The sequence below is a fragment of the Colletotrichum siamense genome (genome assembly GCF_013390195.1).
Source record: "Colletotrichum siamense strain Cg363 chromosome Unknown KSG_Cg363_contig08, whole genome shotgun sequence".
Taxonomy (NCBI): Eukaryota; Fungi; Ascomycota; class Sordariomycetes; order Glomerellales; family Glomerellaceae; genus Colletotrichum; species Colletotrichum siamense.
In genome coordinates this window covers 1,788,547-1,807,330 of record NW_023501021.1, presented here as the reverse complement: position 1 = coordinate 1,807,330, position 18,784 = coordinate 1,788,547, and the positions used below count along the sequence as shown (strand labels likewise).

The 18,784-nt window shown below is 50.7% G+C and overlaps 6 protein-coding genes across 6 annotated transcripts; 2 read left to right on the top strand and 4 right to left on the bottom strand.

The window, feature by feature from the left end:
• Positions 1-610: 610 nt before the first annotated feature.
• prlL-8 (MFS transporter prlL) lies at positions 611-2,371 on the top strand (the record flags this gene model as incomplete). The annotated part of the gene is made up of 3 exons (XM_036643933.1): positions 611-870; positions 934-1,084; positions 1,136-2,371. 3 exons carry the CDS (start codon positions 611-613, stop codon positions 2,369-2,371), a joined length of 1,647 nt encoding a protein of 548 aa, XP_036491066.1.
• Positions 2,372-3,146: 775 nt separating this feature from the next.
• Positions 3,147-4,367, bottom strand: aclN-0 (Aspirochlorine biosynthesis protein N; the record flags this gene model as incomplete). Its single annotated transcript, XM_036643932.1, has 5 exons — positions 3,147-3,347; positions 3,411-3,633; positions 3,701-3,791; positions 3,859-3,955; positions 4,017-4,367. 5 exons carry the CDS (start codon positions 4,365-4,367, stop codon positions 3,147-3,149), a joined length of 963 nt encoding a protein of 320 aa, XP_036491063.1.
• Positions 4,368-5,778: 1,411 nt separating this feature from the next.
• gutR (Transcription activator GutR) lies at positions 5,779-8,505 on the bottom strand (the record flags this gene model as incomplete). Its single annotated transcript, XM_036643931.1, has 3 exons — positions 5,779-6,085; positions 6,163-7,215; positions 7,277-8,505. 3 exons carry the CDS (start codon positions 8,503-8,505, stop codon positions 5,779-5,781), a joined length of 2,589 nt encoding a protein of 862 aa, XP_036491064.1.
• Positions 8,506-10,619: 2,114 nt separating this feature from the next.
• CGCS363_v012081 (uncharacterized protein) lies at positions 10,620-13,863 on the top strand (the record flags this gene model as incomplete). Its single annotated transcript, XM_036643930.1, has 3 exons — positions 10,620-10,949; positions 11,029-12,101; positions 12,153-13,863. The coding sequence occupies 3 exons, from the start codon at positions 10,620-10,622 to the stop codon at positions 13,861-13,863; spliced, it is 3,114 nt and encodes a 1,037-aa protein (XP_036491007.1).
• Positions 13,864-14,136: 273 nt separating this feature from the next.
• CGCS363_v012080 (putative secreted glycosidase) lies at positions 14,137-16,569 on the bottom strand (the record flags this gene model as incomplete). Its single annotated transcript, XM_036643929.1, has 1 exon — positions 14,137-16,569. The coding sequence occupies one exon, from the start codon at positions 16,567-16,569 to the stop codon at positions 14,137-14,139; it is 2,433 nt and encodes an 810-aa protein (XP_036491008.1).
• A 586-nt stretch (positions 16,570-17,155) lies between these two features.
• On the bottom strand, positions 17,156-18,758 carry atnC-1 (MFS efflux pump atnC; the record flags this gene model as incomplete). Its single annotated transcript, XM_036643928.1, has 6 exons — positions 17,156-17,197; positions 17,257-17,477; positions 17,542-17,935; positions 18,000-18,358; positions 18,414-18,527; positions 18,602-18,758. The coding sequence occupies 6 exons, from the start codon at positions 18,756-18,758 to the stop codon at positions 17,156-17,158; spliced, it is 1,287 nt and encodes a 428-aa protein (XP_036490719.1).
• Between the last annotated feature and the right edge of the window lie 26 nt (positions 18,759-18,784).

Below are 18,784 nucleotides of genomic sequence, written 5' to 3'. Positions count from 1 at the left end.
TTCCATCACCTGGACACGCATGAATGCCGTTCTCATTGGCTACTTGGACTGTCCGACAAATCTGATATGATCAACGTTGAAGAATACGCCGAACTGGCGCAAAACACCATGCTTTTCGCGCATATCGGCCTGCGACCGATCTCGGACTATGTTGTCCTCGAAAAGTTCTGTTATTGCCGCGGGATCTCCCCGACATATGCGATGGTGTTGATATCCTTCATGCATGTCTCCTCATAACGTCATTGTTACTGCGAATTCGCAAGATTTCTGGGTGGGCGCCTCATGTTGTCGCGGAGATAGCACTCGGACAATAGCTCTTGAGACCGCAGCTAGGTATTCAGGCTTCTAGCTTATGAATTTTGATGTGTGCTTCATACGAGCCCAAAATATTGTTAGTAGTAGGAAGATAAGCCAAACGTGCTCGCTTCAAGCTTGGCGTAGAAAAGATGTCCCGAAAGCGCGATCATAGGCCTGCAGCACGAAATTAGCTCACAGTCAAATTGTATGCTACCAGGATGGCCTTTATTTCAACGTATAACCTGCTATAAGACTGATGTAGGGCCGAGAAGGTCTCTCCTTTGGCCAAATTCTGGTGACTACGACGTTCAAAATGGCCAACACGGCAGTCGCCAAAGGCAACACCAGTGCAGAGAATGATCGCTCCAGTTCCAACTTCGACATGGACCCTTACGCTGACGAATCAATCTTGGAAATTGGAAAGACGGTGCCCATAACACATGCAGATCTCGCCAGTCTCGAAGATGTCTCTCGGGATCTCCGAAAAGACCCGGAAGCTCGAGCAGCGTTTCTTGCGACATTCACCGCCGACGAAGAAAACGATATTATGAACAAAGTTGACAGAAGATTCTTGTACGCCTTTGGTATTGGGTGGCATGTAACTGCCAGGATGGGCAGGTAGCTCACTGTCCATAGCGTCCTCATAGGCATCATGTTCATGGTCAAGAATATCGACTTCGGAAACATCAGCATCATCAAAACCATGCAGGCTGGTTTGGATTCCAACATAATTTCGGAGCTGAACATGACACCCGATGACTACAATTGGGTTGCTACCATTCAAGGAGTCAGTTCCCAAACCTCGGGCATGAATCCTCGGCTAATATGGATCTAACAGATTCCCTACATCATCTTCGAATTGCCGAGCAACCTCCTCCTCAAGTACATGACGCCTCACGCCTGGGAATCCCGCATATTTCTCACGTGGGGCATAGTCACGGCTTGCTGCGGCGCAGTGCACACCAAGTCACAGATACTAGCTCTGCGGTTTCTCGTAGGCATGTTCGAAGCTGGCATGTTCCCGGGAGTTATCACGACTCTCAGCTATTGGTACCGTACGGATGAAGTTGGTCGGCCCCTGCTGTGGTACTTCGCCATCTCCAACCTCTCAAACATTGTGGGAAGTCTTGTTTGCTATGGGGCAAGCTTCATGAATGGGATGCAAAACCTGAGTGGCTGGAGATGGGCCTTCATTCTGGAGGGCGTCGCCACCGTCTTGTTTGCAGGCGTCATTTTCTGGGTGCTTCCAGATTTCCCGAAAAGCCCGAGAAGCAATTCGTGGCTCACTCCACGCGAACAACAGTTTCTCGAGGCTAGACTCCCTTCTAGTGCCCCTGCAACAGCAGACAAGAGCTGGGATACGAGGGAGGCATGGATAGCCTTCAAAGCACCGACAACTTGGGCGTTCCTGCTGGACCAGACGCTCATGAACCTCGCTACATATGCATTGAGCTGGTATCTACCAACGATCATAGCCAGCCTGGGGTTCGCCAAGTTGCCAAACAGTTTGCTTCTCAATATTCCACCCGCGGCTGCTGGCATTTTGGCCATGTTGATCTGCGTCCTGATCACATCTCGTGCATGGGCGCCACGACCGCTGATGTGTATTTGCACCGTCCTCGGAACAATTGTCTGCTTTATTTTGTTCTTTTCTGTCTCCGGTAAAGCAGGGCTCTACGCTGCGTGTATACTGTCACAATTCTTCTCAAGCTCTTATTATGTGCCGTATTGGTCGTGGCGAACGTCAATCATGGCCGGCTCGACAGGTGCAAGCTTTGCGATCGGTCTGCAAAGCAGTGTTGCGCAGCTTGGTGCGGCGATAGGGCCGCAATTCTTCCAGTCGAAGTGGGCGTACAATCGCTACAGGAACAGCTTCTTCATCGGGTTTGCGATCACGTTGGTTGCGTTGGCTACCAACCTTTGGACGTGGTGGCTGACGAGGAGAATAGAGCAGAGGGTGGTCGAAGTTCGGAAGGATACTCTGAGGGCAAGGCGGGAAGGAAGAGCTTATGACGGACGAATCGACATCGATATCATGGATAGTAAGAAGATCAAGAACCATGAATGTATTTAGGCCGAATATCCTGTTATTGAAGTGGGACACATCGACAGGCGAAGTAGAAATGAGGGGAAATGTACCTGGAAAATGCCAATAGAGCTCAGTTAGCTTGGCGATGTGTTGAAATGATGAGCCAAGAACCAACCTGGTCGAGGCATTCTGGGAGATAGCAACTGAACGTATCAATTCTTGACCATCGGTGCGACAATCACCTCACGTGAGCAATACTATTAATTGGGCTGAACCAGGCATAACGAGTTGAAATGGCGGCTTCCAGGCCCCGGCTAAATTCAGAGGAGGTACCTGAGGATACATTTCAATCGATCAAGCTAAGGCGAGGTTGCCCAATGAGAATGTAGATCCATTCCGTTGAGACTGACCGTGTTCCTGTCCAGAGCACAGTTGTGCGCTTTCCGCAAGCACGATTTCTGGCAATTGATGCAGGTGTCAGACAACGCATATGCAGGAGCCGCCGATATCGGTAATTTGCTCTGTCCTTGGTGCATGATCCATACAAGGTCGAAGATGAAGGCCATCCGGTCAATAATTATGCTTCTGGCAGCGATTGTGCCTGAGAAGACCGGGAGTATCAGGAAATCGCACCTGTGATCGACGGAACAAAACCATAACCAGATGCTGGTATTGCGGACAGGCTCTTAGGTTCTTTAATTGTGCCGATAGTCCTGTTGTTCCAAGGCTGCTGTGTCGCCAGACCACCGTCATGTGAAATCAGAAGTGCTTTAGCATTCTCAATCCCCCATGTAGTATTAGGACCAGATGCGTGAGAGGTCTACAACGTGGTGATGGAGTAGGAATCACCGTGTGTACGGCAAAGCCCGGCACGGAATTCTCCGTCAATCTCCCGTAACAGTGGTTGCCGGCTGGTCTGAATCGTGGATCTGACTGAATACCAAGGCTCGGACTTCGATGCTCCGTCGAGGCTTTGCTTCTGCCGATGCCAGAGGGTGACGAAACGAGGCATGTGGGCACCCTAGAGCCTGATTTAGTATGCTAGCCTTTGATTGAGAGATTAAGACTTACGTTGGGCACTAACGCTTGGGTCGGAATCGAACATCTTGATCAACAACACCTCATCCGGTCGTTGTTCGCTGAGGTAGTACCATCTCTGCCCATCGCGATGGTGCGCATAGAGATTAGAGCCTTTGAACTTTCTCCGGACGTGATCGCACTCAATCAGATCCTCGTCGAGAACTGACGCGGAGTCACAGCATGCCAGCGGATAATCTTGGACGGAGTTTCCGATCGGCCGCCACACACTATATTGATCCATCCCATCAGCATCGCAGGACGTTGGTGGCGTCAAGGACGATAACGAGGGCTTACTTGATTAGCCTCACTCTGCCTTGCAATAGAAATGGTGCATCATCTGGCAAGTGAAGTAGCACCCGGTGAAGAACCCCTGATGCGCTCTGGTCTGGAAGAAAGATGTTAGCTTGCTGGAGACCGAATGATCGCGATCATGAATGCATCGTGGCACTCACCTACATGGACCGTTGGCGAGGGTCGTAGCCACGTAGCCAAGTCGTTCATGTCCAACTCATTGTCCTCCCTCTCTCGTGGTGCCCCGGCATCGCGCAACTTGGGCGGGTTTATCGCGTCAGTGAAAATCGAGGCCAACAGCGCGAGACTAGAAGCTCACCCTCCAATCAAAGATGAAAACCCTATCGTTAGAATTTCCTACCAATTTCAGGAGATTCTCAACTTCCGGCAAATATTCGTTCTTGATCAAGCTCTGGTCTCCGAAGGACTGTGCATTGAGCCTGCTTGGAGAGGTCTCTACTTGGAATCCATGCGAGTCCAGTGAGAAGTCGTTGACCTGGTCTCGGATATCAACGAATGTTTGCGTTCTCTTCTCGAATTCAAGATTTGTGGAGCGCGCATCCTGGTCACGTTCGTGGATTGGAACGAAAAGTTGGAATGGTTTCTCTTGTTGGTACAGTGGTAGCCGTTGGAGATAGTCAAGCTCCGCATCGACAGTTCCGCAAGCCATCTTGCAGTAGCGTGATTCAACGATGGAATGAAAACTGGGTAATGTAAGCCAAATGCGTCAAATGTGAACACGAGAACTTCAGGACAATTTATCCTATCAGACGAACCCATGTCTTAGAAGGCACGAAGGCATGGTGGTGCGCAGATGTTTCCCTTGCAGGAAAAAATGGCACTTAGCGGTACTTAGCGATACTTCAGTAACACGTGGCATGCAGCACCATACCGATCGGCCCAGCCTAGGCCCGTACCCCTTGAACCCCAAGGCGGTCAGGCTCCTTCTTATATCTTTTGCACATTCACGGAAGAAAATGCCTGCTGACCTCGACGAACATTGTTATTCGTTCGAATTGGCTTTTTCACGCTTCTTACGTTTCTCGTGATCATTCACGATGCAAGAACTCGCGGAACAGATCAGCGGCAACTCGTCGCAGTCCTCGGCGGCATCCAGCAAAAAGCCCCTGCCTCTGCCAGCTTGGGCTATCGCTGCCACAGAGAGCTCGAAGCACCTGTCTCAGCCGTGGAAGACTCACTACGGGGCGGAGCCCGACGACGCCAATTTTGCTGCCGAGAAAGACCTAGTTGCCCATTATGACAAGAGGACGAAAGTCTGCTTTAGCGAGGGCTCAATGGCTGCATGACACCCGCCGTTTTTGTAAGACATGCCCAATCCTTGACGCCCGGGTCTTTAGATCTGCGCCTTGAATGAGAACGGTAGCTCACAACGCACCGCTCTTTCAGGCCGCGCGCGTAGAACCCCAGACTTCCAGATACGTTGCGGTGAACGTTCAGCTTGCCCCCCTGCGAGCGTTTACCCACCACCTTTACTGCCTCACAACAGAGTGCTCAACTGCGTTTGTTTCGACCCTGGCGCCATTGCCAGTAGTTGGTTGGATTTACTTGCCACAAGACAAGCTCCGCACTCCCAGTCCGAGCCAAACAGCGGAGGGCTTTCTTGCAGGTTTCTCTTTCGGGGATCTCAATGGGTGGAAGAGTGATGTTGGCCCCGATGAACCCCTCCCCAAAGATCATATCAACTGGATATGACATGATATCCATCAGCGGATGCTGTAAAAATTATCACCAAGAACATAGAATCAGCGTGCCTTGTTTTGATATGTTGGTCGAACTGAAAACATATCGAACGGTGCAGGTAAAAATCGGAGATAGATTTCAACGTACTAGACATGATAGAGTTCTCATTTAATAACTTTAACTAGGAATAGGCGTTCTGAAGCAGTGCAAAAACAATAGCAGGTGGGAGCAAGAATCTGACGCTAAATATAGACGAAAGAGAGACAGACACAAGAAACGAAATTCTCAAGGAGTCTCAATCGACAAAATCATTCTAGAATCGAGAGTTCCGGCTGCATTCATCCCATCCGTTTCAGTCAACACGCCGCGTACTATGTCGCCTATTGGTGGCGATGAAGACGGGTCTGTAACTGCTTGAGAAGCGCTGTCCCTGTGTAGCGCCCTAGCAACGTGGGTTGAAGATCATCAAATATCATAAGATCGTCGCCTGAGTCCTGCACGCACTGTTCCGCAAAACGTCTGTTTTGTTCCAGTACCTCTGTTGACTTAGCCTTCAAGGCCTTTGCCTCTTTTTCCTCGACTCCTCGTATCTCGTAGAGCGTTGCGAGATGATATTCTGCTCTGGCGAGACCTACGATCGACCATTTCGAATCTCTCGCACATTCGACGCATTGTTCCATGTAAGTGCTAAAAGATTTTGGAGGACGAAGTTAGCTTTCTGGCAACTTCCAATTGACAGATTACGTATGGGATATGGCACTTACATGGCGTCATCCACTTTGTCCAAGTGATGATACATTGACGCAACCGCATAAAGACTGAGGATGAAGTTGGCGTCGTGTTTGCCATCGATCTCCAACCTAGCCTTGAGAATCTCAAGGTGATATTCGAGCGCCGTTTGAAGCTCGCCCTTCTGGAGATAGATACTTGCCAATAGGAACAATCGGCGGTACCATTGAGCCTTTTTCCCGGAGAATCGCTCAGTAAGATCGAGGCACTTGCGCACTGATCCAATAGCCTCTTCCATCTTTCCCTGGAACATAAGTACAATGCTGTAGTTGCCATAGTATTTCGAATTCTCAAATGGATTCTCATCCGGTGGTCCCCAGACTTGGTAACGTTCGAAACATTTGACCATTTCATCACCAGCCTCGTCAAACCTATGATAGTTCAAGAGGCAGAGAGCGTAGTCGGAGTTGGCATTCATGCGCAGCACATCGGTGTCGTGATCCTCAGGGTTCTGCTCATAGATGACCTTGCGGATGCGGCGGGCTTCCAACAGACGGTCGGTGCCTTTGAGGCGATCTTCACAACTCAACTCGAGCAACAAAAGACCGAGGATGCAGTTGATATCTGCACGTAGTTTCGAGTCACGGTCGTAGTTGATCTCGTCGAGCAGACTGATTGCTGTCTCCAGAAGTTCCAGTCCGTCATAGAGCGTGCCACGTCTTGACCAGATGTGAAAACCAGCGTCGTAGAAGAGCTCAGCTACCTCGAGGGAATTTACGGCCGAGAGACGCTGTATTCGCTTCCGCTCCTTCGCAAAGACCTGATGGCAGCTGTCAATGTGGGGCATGTACTCCTGACAGGTTGTCCAGTTCGTCGGATTTGGAACCTGCTGGGGGTTTGCCCGGGGAAACCGTTTACGTATGAGACGGAATGTCATACGGAAGGCGTCAGCGATGCTGTAGTCATCCATATCGCCCATGATCTTCTGCTTCAGTAGTCGATGAATCGTGTATTCAGTCTCTGCACCAGGTGCCTCTTTGATAGTGATAAGCCTTCGACTCTTCAGCTTGGTGATCATTCGATTGTAGCTAAAAGTATTAAGATCAGCGTATTACTTTCACTATCAAAGTTTCTCAGAGACGAACTGACCTCAGTGATTCGGAAGCATGCAGCAAATCAAGATAATCTTCCTCGTGATTGTCAACAAGCAGGCTCTTGGGTATCCGGTCAGGGTTCAAAAAGGCGAGAATGTTGAGTAACTTTCGACTGTTACTTGGAACCTCACGAATGCCGATATCCCACAGTGAGTCGACGGTGTCGATGTACACGCTGGCCATACTCGTGGTGTTTGGCTTTCTGCTTCTCAACTCCTTCTCTTCCCACATCTCAAGAAAATCGCTCAGAGTGCAACGAGACTCTTTGACATATCCAACGACCATGCTGATTGCTAAGGGGAGACCTCCCAGTATGTTGACAGTCTTCGCTGCAAGAGCATAATCTTCGTCGTTTTCGAGATCCTCTTTGCGCATGCGAGGATGGATTGACGTGAGAAGGAACTCGCGTCCATGTTCGGTTGACAAGGGGCCTAATTGAAACCGGCGTTGATGGAGCCATATTGGAGCGGATTGAAGAGGATTTTCTCGAGTAGTGATAAGCACAGAACCTCGACTAGAGGTCAAGGCCTTCGCGACGTAGGGGCTGATATCGGTCCAAGCAACGACGTTGTCAAAGATCAACAACCAGTCTTTGTCCAGAACCGATAGGGTCTCCCTCACGCGGAAAATTAGATTGTCATCGTCCTGAGAGCTGTCGCGGCCCGGGTTGAGAGCGTCAGCTATCGAAGCATACTTGTCCGCAAGTAGTCCCGGGGATTCAGCCTCGACCCAAAAGACATATGAGTACTCGACACCCAGGCGATAAGCATACTCCACCGCCGTGGCAGTTTTTCCAATACCCGAGACACCGGTAAGAACGCACACCCGGCTCTGTGAGGATAACGAATCATGGATGCGACTGAGATCCTCGTCTCTGCCTGCGAAGTTCTCATACTGTGCAGGAAGATTGTGCTTGACGGTATTGGTCTTGGCGGTTTCCAGAAATTTGTTGATTTTCCAATTTCCGCCTGTGCTTCTGGGCCCTTGTCCCCGACCTTCATCATCAGTTATGGAGTCGGCGACCTGGATCAAGTGGTTGGCGTCGATAGAATCTGCACCTTCGGCAACCGAAAGGGGTTGAATCTCAAGATTATAGCCCTTGCCTTCCAAAGCCTGATCTGAGACAAACTCCATGATCATCATTTCACGATTCTCCTTGTCTTCTGCGTAAGTATCGACCGAAGGCTTGTACTCATGGGCAATCGCAATTGCGAAGGCCTCCATGTGGTTCCCAAGATGGGTTTCAAGTTCGTCGAGGCTTCTGCAGATTCCGCGGCAAAAGGCACATTCCAAAGAGGTAGAGATGTGGTGTGAAAACCGTTGACAGGCACGTATTAGCGTGTCAAGCTTCTGTGGTAGGCGTAAGTTGACGTGGGTTGTCTGCAAGTGATTCTGGAACGCATTTGCATCGCCAAACTCCGTTTTGCAGAACCCACACTTCCAAAGTGGCACTCTGCGGTGAAAGTCTAGTTCGTGACGAAACCATTCCTGCCGTGACGCAAACGAGACGCTTGAGGCATGACACCCGCCGAATGTGCAGATATAAGGCTTCACGTCCTGGTAGAAGTGTGTTTCCCAATCACTGTGGGTCATGCCGACCCCAACGGCGAGTGGTAGTGCGCAATGGCAATAAGGGCAATCGAAATGATCAGCACCGAGCTTCTCAAGATCAACTGGGGGGCTTGGTACGGATGAACGACGTATTGGCTGAGACTGCGACGACCATTCGAATGACGTGACGGAGTTGCCCGCCACTCTTGCGGTTCGCGACATTACGGTATCGACATGTGAGCGTACCGTAGAAGTTGCTTTATCGGACTCGTTGTCATTCACATCATGGACTATTGGTGTCTTCCGGCGTGAAGGCCAAACCTCGCGACGCACCAGAGCTCTTGAAGTAGAAGCCGCGTTGCTTGGGTCTATCGTTATCGCTGGGATATCGCGTGCGCTCGGAAGAGTACGTCTAGTAAGCCACTGGGCTTGAACCAAACGCTCTAGGAGACTGAGATCGGCACGCGGGAATAGCTCTTGAGCTTCTTCTCTGTAGGAATCGAGGGAACAGTATTCAAAACTGTAAAGTGTTGCGTCTGAGGGCACTGATTCCTCAAAAGGGTTTCGAAGAGTGGGTAGGAGATGCACCAGACTATGGATGATGTCAAGGGCCTCTTGAAGCCTTGGGCCAAGGCCAAAGTTCGAATCAGCTTCAAGGCCATCTTGGAAGGCTTCAACAGGCAAGACTGCTGTGTTGTAGCTGTCTGGTGGCCTAGGCGAGACAAGTTCCGATGTTTTTTCGGGTTTCGGTACCTCGAGCGGCTCAGCCACGATCACTTTCATATTGTTAGAAGGTCTGTCAGAAGAAGTACAGGTATGTGAGAATTCCAATGCCTTGACTTACCCCGGATTATTTCAAGCGTTTGACGTAGCTCACGCAGGAGATTGATTACTTGCTTGCGGAGCAATGGCGAGCTTTTCAAAGCATAATCAAGATTCCGGGAGGACGCGCCGCTGTCATCGTCCCAGATGTTCAATCTGCGCCAACACCTATCGACGAGATGATGGATTTGAGTGTTTTGAAGAGCATCCGATACCTGCGCAAATAATTGCTGGCAGTCTTCAAATTTGGCGGCTATAGGACCTCTTGATCTGAAAGTGCGGGCCATATGTTTCCTCTGGGCCTTGATCTCTGTGACCGTTGTTGTAGGCATGTTTACCACATGCTTGGACAGTGAACAACGAGGAGGGCAATGAGATCTACGAGGAATTAGATGGACAAAGAATGTCGCAGTTTCCTAATTCTCGACAGGGAGAAATCTTCGCGGCTGTCAGATGGTCACAAAAGATAAATTTGGTATGATAACTGAGAAAGCCCTCGTTTGTCGATGAGCCGGCCACAGCCCCCGCGTCGCCCCCCAAACCTCATGTGAGTTGTCGGAGAGCAGGGCGATGAATGGGAGGGTGTGGCACAGGTCGTCTGACCAATCTTGGCATTGGTGACCAATGAATTCCTGGTGATAACTTGATAAGCATGCAGAAGCATTGCGGGCAGTCAGCAGAACCATTAACAAGGCGAGAAGTGCACTTTTGCCCCGCACATTGAGTGGATGACAAGCCCCGGGTATGTATGGTACTTTTCCTACACCGAGTCATCCTCTCTTCTCTAGACGTGGTCCATCCCACTCATCTCAAAGCTTTCTCAACGAGAAAAGGTGGTGTTCTCAGAAAATGACGAGTGCTTGAGCCATCTGCTTCTCATTTTTAGCCCTGAATATCCCACGTCTGATGACGGATGCGATCTTGCGACTTCGTTTCTCAATTTGTTTCTCTGCTGGCCCGTCGACATGTCGTGCCAGAACGCCATCGGCGGGGTTTGGGAAATATTCCCCAGTGTCACCGAGGCTGTCGAGAACTACAAAATCGCAGAGCCTGATCGTGAATCGAGCGGACTGAAGCGGGGTGTCGCTACCGAGAAAACTGTGTTCCATCAGACCTCAGAAAGATTACAGCGTCTATTGGTCTTGTCTACATTGCATAACGATAGTACCCGGATACAATACTCCGAGGCAGGGCTCGATGTGACGACTACATCGCAAATACTGGACGACTTGGAAAGTCTGACCAGGCAGCTCCAATCACTTAAGGTTGATCTTGTGAATGCTGGTAGAGGAAAGGTATGAGTCTTTTCTGTGAACTGCTTCGATGAATGCAGTCGAAATAATTTTATCGCTCCATTCGCTCACTGTTGTGTAGGAGGTATTAGACAAGATCCGCGGAAAGTTCTTCGATCTTGGAACGGGGCAAAATGCGAATGCCAGAACACGGCTCCAGATACAGCTGGGAGATCTTTCCGACACAAATCGGATCCTAGCCTCCCGAACATTGCACGGGCAGACTTTACTATCCCACGCATTTCATGCGCCGTATGCGACTCACTTTTGCCAGTCCCTCAACACTGCGTCACGGAGGGCAGCAACCACCTTCAACCTGCTCAATGACAAATACAATTGCCGCTGTCATGAACCCCATATCATCTATGTTCGATGTCCTGCCTTCACGACAAACCCTGCTATCGAGCAATTGAATACGGGGGACAACGCAAAGCCACTTAAGGTCATCATGCAACCCAAGGAAGGTGGCTCCATGGAAGACAAGGCCTGCTCATTCGAAGCATTGCTAGTAGAGCAGGAAACAAGGCCGATTCTGCCATTACAAGGGTGGATGCGTTTACAGCGCGCTGATCTCGACTGGAAACGGCGGATAGAGCTGGCCGTACAGCTGAGCTTTTCTGTGATTCAGCTATCGCTCACCCCTTGGATTGACGACTCGTGGACCTGGGATAACTGGGCAATTGCGACTGACACGATTTCGCATCGGTCAGGGCGACCATTACTTTTCCGCCGATGTTTTGGATCCTCCATTACAGCCAACGGGGCACAGGCATCGAAATCATCGGTCTGGTCCATCCTTTCTCCCGAGCCCATCCTTGCAAAACTCGGCCTTTGCTTGATTGAACTTGCATTCGGGAAGACTGTCTCCGAAATACGCTGTGAAGGGGCAAGCGATGAGGAAATAGTGGGCAATAATGAAGTCGACCCTGAGTCTCTGGATTTAATCACAGCCAAGGAGCTGTTTGAATCCCAGAGAATCCGCAACCAATTTGGAGAGTCTTTTGAGAACGCTGTCAAGGCTTGTATTCACCAGCAATTCAGAGCGGAAAAGAATGGCGATATAATTGAACTTGACTCGCGAGACCCATCATTCTTGCAGAATGCTGTGGATTCAATCATTTCGCCCCTTCAGTTACAGGCAGAAACCTATCTCCGGTGCGTATTGAATTCGATAGCTGGAGTGCGGACTCACTAACATATCTCTAGAGCTGAGCTGCGTGACAGTGTCCCTATTAAGAACGCACTGAACAAGATTTTGATTGATCCCTCGCCAACTCGCGAAGACACTACAGAGCCGGTTCATCGAGATGTTGTCGAGCTATTGAAAACGAGTACTTTACTGCATGACAAAGATGAATCTCTCGCGGCAGAACCGGGGTCTAGCGACACACAAGGGTCCCTTTCAAGGATTGACCTTAGCCGCGACCGCAAAGCAGAGGCTGGGGCGCGTCTTGGACTTGAGACCACAGATCTAGCAACCCGTCCTAAGAAGGCTGACGTCTCACACTCAGTCACTACAAAAGCGCATACCGGGACGAGGGATGTATCAAACCCCATGCCGCCGCAATCTCGGGGTCGGGGACAGAACCTCCCCATCGGATCCGCCGGCGAGCGAACTCATTTGCGCCTTCCATCACCGAGTGGCCAATCCATGGAAGAGTCAGAATGGACTTATGGCTCAGTGACAGAAACGACAGAGTCTGCACGTGCGTGGGCGGCCGAGGTCCTAGACGAGCCACCAGGGGGAACACGCAATTCAGTTCTCTCCAGCATTGCGCCTGTGGTTTTGCGCATCATCCTACGACACTTTCGTGCTTGGACGGAGAGAACTCCTGGTTCAGGCAATGGGACCGCAGCATCATCCGGCCCGCTGAGTGGCGGACGGCCAAACAAACGACCTCGAAAACAGCCTGGTCGAGGGGGCCCTCCCGATGACAACGGTGATGACGACGATGACGAGGCTGAGCAGAACGGAGACCGCAAGCGAAAGAAAAGCAACGAAGACGATGCGGACAATAAGACCCTGGCCTGTCCGTACTTCAAGAAGGACCGTCGGGCGTACGGAAGTTGTTGTGGCAGAAAGCTAAGCAGGATCCGTGACGTCAAACAACACCTAAAAAGACGGCACTACCTACCGATATACTGCTCATTCTGCAACGAAGTATTCACAGACGAGAAAATTAGAGATCAGCATGTCATCCGGAGGAACTGCGAGAGGGGAACATGGCCAGAGCCCGAGGGAGTCAGTCTCATGCAACAACAAGAACTGAACAGACGAGCAAACAGACAGCTTCCAGAAGATGAACAGTGGCATGCAATCTTTAGAATCCTTTTCCCAGACGCCCCCCGGCCATCTTCAGCATACATCGACCCAAGCCTCTCCGACAGTGCCTTGGCATATCAAGAGTATGTGACAGTCCGCGGACCCGAGATCTTGCGACGGACTCTGGCAGAAAGCGGTGCTGTTGTCACGTTGAATGAAACCAACGTCGATGATGTCGATAACTTCCTTCGCCATATTCTGGGAGAAGGCTTAGAGGCTATTGCAAAGGCCTGGGCCGAGGAGAAAGCGCCCGTTGCTGGAGAAATGGCAAACACGGGGGTAGTGACGCCGAGCGAAGGCGAGTCACTAGAGATGATAAATGCCAGCGCATCTTCTGTCTTCCCCAGCGGCAGTCTTTCGTCTGCGTCAATGCCAGACTACTCGGACTATGCCCGCAGTCATCCCGACGTGTTCTCTTGGTCAGAACATCATGATCTACTATTTAATCAGATCCCTGATCTGGGTTCGGTCGGTTTGTTGACCGAAGATGATCTTGATGATGTGCAGAGGGCTCTCCAGCAATCTTCGATTCCGGATGCGAATGGTGCGGCGCCTCGGCAGTATTACACACATAACCGGCCCATGGAACGATAAGCTGGAGAAATTGGTGCAGAATAGATTTTTCTTGGTTAACTTATACAGGGAAATTACTCGCAGTTTAAGTAAGAGGGTTAAGAAGTATGTTTCGCGCGCTTCTTTGTCGAGTTCTGTTCATGGGTTCATGGTTTTACTTGGCACACGCAAATATTGGCTCATTTTGTGTTGTATTTGTTAGTCGGTACACCTACATGTACCATTTTCGTGTTCGGCGGTTGTCATGACAACAACCATCTGTCAATCTATTTTCTCAATTTCCTCACTAGGACCTCAAAGGGGAAAGCCACCAGTACTGAGGCTGCTAGGCTCTTGGCCATCGCATCCATCCTTCTTCGTATCCACCATCACAAACTCAACATCCTTGGCAGCGAAAAACTGCTTGAAGTCGATGCGGCATCTACCCTTAGCCACACCATCAAGCTTGACAGTATCGACATAGGCTCGGGCGCCTGAAGGTATGATGCGTGCTAGACTAGCCGGGTCGAACCCTGTGACCTTCACGTTGACAGTTCCCATAAGTTCGTTCTTCACGACATAACCAGGCATGAAGGGCGAAAGTACCAACATCTCCCCGGATGCAGGAACGGGATAGAATCCCAGCAGATACCATGTTAAAAGACTGGCCATAGCCGCGTTGTCATCGTTCCCAGGTAAGCCCCCGCGGGTCAGGTTGAAATTGTCGTAGACAATACGTCGAACCTGCTGGACTGATTCTGCAGGTTTCCCGATATGGTGGAAGAGCGACGGTGTCTGGAAGCTTGGTTCGTTGCCGGGAAGATAATAACCCGCATCGAAGAAGTGGTGTAAGCGGTCTTCGAAAGTTTTGTTGCCCCCCAAGAGTTCGACAAGCCCCTTCACGTCGTGAGGTGCGTAAAGACTGTATTCCCAACTGGAACTTTCGTAGATGCCGAACGTATTGGTAGCCTGCGTGCTGCAGGGACGCGTTGAGTTGCTATCGCGCGGGGAACAGTCGGTCGGATTCGACGGAGCAAAGGTGCCGTTCTCAAACCTTCGGGCCACGAAGTTGGAAAAGCCGTCCGACTGGAGATTGGGGTTGAAGTTGTTGTGATACGACAGACTACGCTTGAAGTACGGATCTGAAACTGAGGCAGGCTGCTTTAGCGCGCGTGCTGCCATACCAACGGCAAAGTCCCCAAACGCATACTCGAGCCCACGACTTGCTTCTCGTGATCTTTGACCCACGGAGGTCGTGTCCAAGTAGTCGTAAGCAATGTAGCCCATCTTGTTGTAGGTCTCTATGCGGCGGCCCTCATAGTCCCAGTTTGGTGGCGCTTCATCAACATCATGCTTCAGCGCTTTCCAGAAGTCGTCCATCTTAAGTCCTAATTTGTCCGCTTGATCCGCGTATTTGACGATGAAGTCCGCTACAATGGGAACGCCATTGTTGCCTCCCTGAACATACCCCTTGACGTTATTGGCTCTGCATTCGGGCAACCATCCTTCCCTGCGATATCCGTCGATGTAGGTATCGACGATCTGGGCCATCTCTCTTGGAGATGTCAGTGCCATTAGGGGAAACAAAGTTCTGTACGTGTCCCAAGAGCAGTACAGCCCATCGAAATAAGGATGCGAAGTGTCAGTATATGGCGGAGGCGCGTTGCCGGTGGCATTATTAGGCGAGACGAACGTCCGGTAAAAGGAGGTGTAGAACAACTTTCTGATGGGATCGGTTGTGTCGTCGGACAAGACTATGCGGCCCAGCTTGTCCTCCCACATTGCGTTACTCGCTGCTACAACCTTGTTGAAGTCGGTATCTGGTAGCTCTCGCTTCATATTCTTGCATGCAACCTCTGTTGAAGTGTACGAAACACCGCGACGAACAATGATGGGACCTTTCTGGTCCGACGGAGGCTTGAAGCGGACGATAGCCCCAGCCTGTGTTGGCTGTTCGAAGTCCGGTCTGCCGAGACGCTGTGCTATGGGAGGTAGAACCCACTGGTCCAAGTCGGCACGTACGGCATCCATTCCATTCGCATTGCCTCCGAAGAATGCATGGTCCGTAATAGTACCAGCAACGGACAGATCAACACATTGGAAGGCAGTATATGTGAATTGGCTGGGCCCGAAGCTGCTCCGGTACGTCCCGTTCATTGTCAAACGCTGTGATTTCCAATCAGCATGCATCTCTCCATACAAGAATGAGTGTTGCGAGTCGTCGGTCCAATCCAGAACCAAAGTCGGTGTTGACCCCTCTGGAAAGGTGTACCGCTCCAGAGATGCCGCCTGAGTTGATGCGAGCTCGATCCGCACACCATTGGCAAGCGGGGTGCTGAAATATCCAGGAAACCCCGTATCGTTGTTACCGTCGCCCACTCTCCTCTGAGACCGTGGCTGCTCGAGTCTTGGACAATCCAGAAATTCGTTGCAAACGACAGGCATGATGCAAAAGTTGCCATAGCTGCCCGCAGAGCTACCAGTGCCGGAATCGTGCAACGGCGATACGCCTCGGGTCAGTTCAGTTGAGACAGACACATATCCCGCTGGAGCATAGCCGGCTACTTGGACGGTAACCTTTGCCATACCGAAAGGCGTGGCTGCGCCGGCAAACACGTTGCCAGGGTCGTCATTCTGTGCTGTTCCCGTGAAAATATTGACATGTTGCGTCAAGGGGCCTGGGGCAAGGTCTGCGGCCAAAACCGCAGAGAGTGCCACTGCTGCGATGAGTAGAGAGGACCAAAACATGGTTGTGTGTGAGTTGAGGACTAAACAATATGGGCGGGCTGCCGAGTGTTCGGATGGGTCACGACTGCTCACTTCTTCAATCTAGAAGTGGGATGGAAAGAACTATAGGTTGTCAACTACCTAGTAGACAGGTGACACGGACATTTCGGGCGATTACGAAGACGCGCAATTGCCGACATGATCAACGTGGAAAGGATGGCTTGAATTCCAACCTTGATTTTAGCTTAGCGAAACCGCGCTCTAGTCGAACTCTGATGCACAACCCCTCTTCCCCTCCTCGATCACGTAATTCATCGACATTGAGATGAACCATTATTTTCTATGCCGAGCTGGGATAGTAACAGTAACTGAAGGGCCCTTTCCGCGGGATAAGGTTACGAGATGTCGCAATGTTTATGTTGTCTTTACTGCCATCCACTTAATGTCTCAATGATCTAGATCCTTGTATTCCTTACTGACTCTGTCCAACCATGCCTGGTTTTCCTTTTCCTAGCAAGCTCGGCTCTAGAAAACCCCATAAGATGCGCAGAACAAAACCATCGATACATGTTGAGTCCTTGATGTCGGTCTCCCGCCAATGAATCGATTACAGGGACAGTGACTCAATGACAGCTATAGCGTAAAGTATCTAGAGATAGCTTGTCAGAAATCGCTGGAAGAAGGCCTGATTTGTCATTCGATACTTACTGCTGCCACGAAGTAGGGTAATCCAACTCCTCTGGGAAACCTGGACTGGAGACCCAGGTCAAATAGGCCAGCGAATGCAAAAGTACCCGATAGCCCGGCGAGTAGCTCGATCAGTGCAGCCCCGGCGAAGAGCTCACCCGTGGATGAAGGGTTTGCGAAGGAAGCCAATGTGCCTTGGAGAGCCTGGCCGATTCCGTACCCTGTAGATTCGAATACCGAACCTGAACGAAGATGAATTTTAGAAATCCGTACCACATTACGATGATGGGAGGAATTAGGACTAACCCACGACGAGAGTCGCCGCATCTCTGCTGAGACCGACCAGTAACGCTCCCAACGCTAGCATCGCCAGGCTTAAGATGACCACTCGCCTGTTCAGGAGCAAGGTTGCGGCTTCGCCCCGGCGACTGGCAGCTGTTGACATTCCGGCGAGTAAGATAAGTAGCATGAGGGAGATGAAGCTCTTGACTGATATGACATATCCCGCGTTGGCGATGGGCCAGTTTAATACCTTGGATGCGTATTGAACGAACAGGCTCGAGCATTCTCTCGCAAACTTAGATATGAAGATGATCGACAGTGTGACCTTTGCTCCCTTGGGAAGGCCCATGAGACCCCGCCCAGCTTTCTTGACATTGTTGGCCCCTCTTCTCAGGAGGATGTGTAGGAATGGTTTGTTCTATCATCAGATCAGGTCAGCATGTAGTAAACCAGGATTCGTGGGGCAAACATCAGCCGCGTACCGTATCTGAGCTGTCCACAGACATATCGTCGGCCCCATCACCAGAACTATGTTTAGGATCATGAGTCTCAGGCAGAACGCCAACTAGCACCAACGACGCGAGAAGTATAGGCATAGCGACTTTGAAGGCTAGCCACAAGTCTTTCAGCAACAACTGAGAACCAATGGGAATCATCACAGTTTCGGTAATGAGTAACCCCGCCCCAGTAACGTAGAAAACCGTTGGACGCATACTAGGAGGAACAGTATCCACAACGATTGAGTTGAGACTGGCGACCAAGACGCGATTGCCGCCACCGATGATGCGGAAGATTGGTGTCAGAAGGACCATGTTTGTCGAGAAGGCACGGTGGAAGTACACTGTAGCTACTTAGTCAACTGGGTCTGGCATCCATAAGGATGCAACTCTGCTCACGAATCCCGATAGTAGCGAACATCTCCAGGATCTGACCGAACAATGAAAGGAAGACCACAAGCTTGCGGCCAACTCTGTCCGAGAGATATCCGTACGGAAAGGTTAGAAGAATGCCTGAAATCACCCTCGATTATTAAGGTCTGTTCAGAAAGTCAAGGGGCTCATGCACATCAGGCAGTTGTCTTCACCTGGGATGGTCATGATCAGTCCTTTCGTGGCCCGAAGATACGCCATTCTCGTCTGGATCTCTCTCAACTTGCAAAGGCTCTCATCCACGTAAGACAAGGGAGGCTCCCCGATGACCGTTGGGTCGTGCTCCATGTAGTAGTCTCTACAGACTGCCATTTCGAAAGCTCGGACTTCGGGAACAC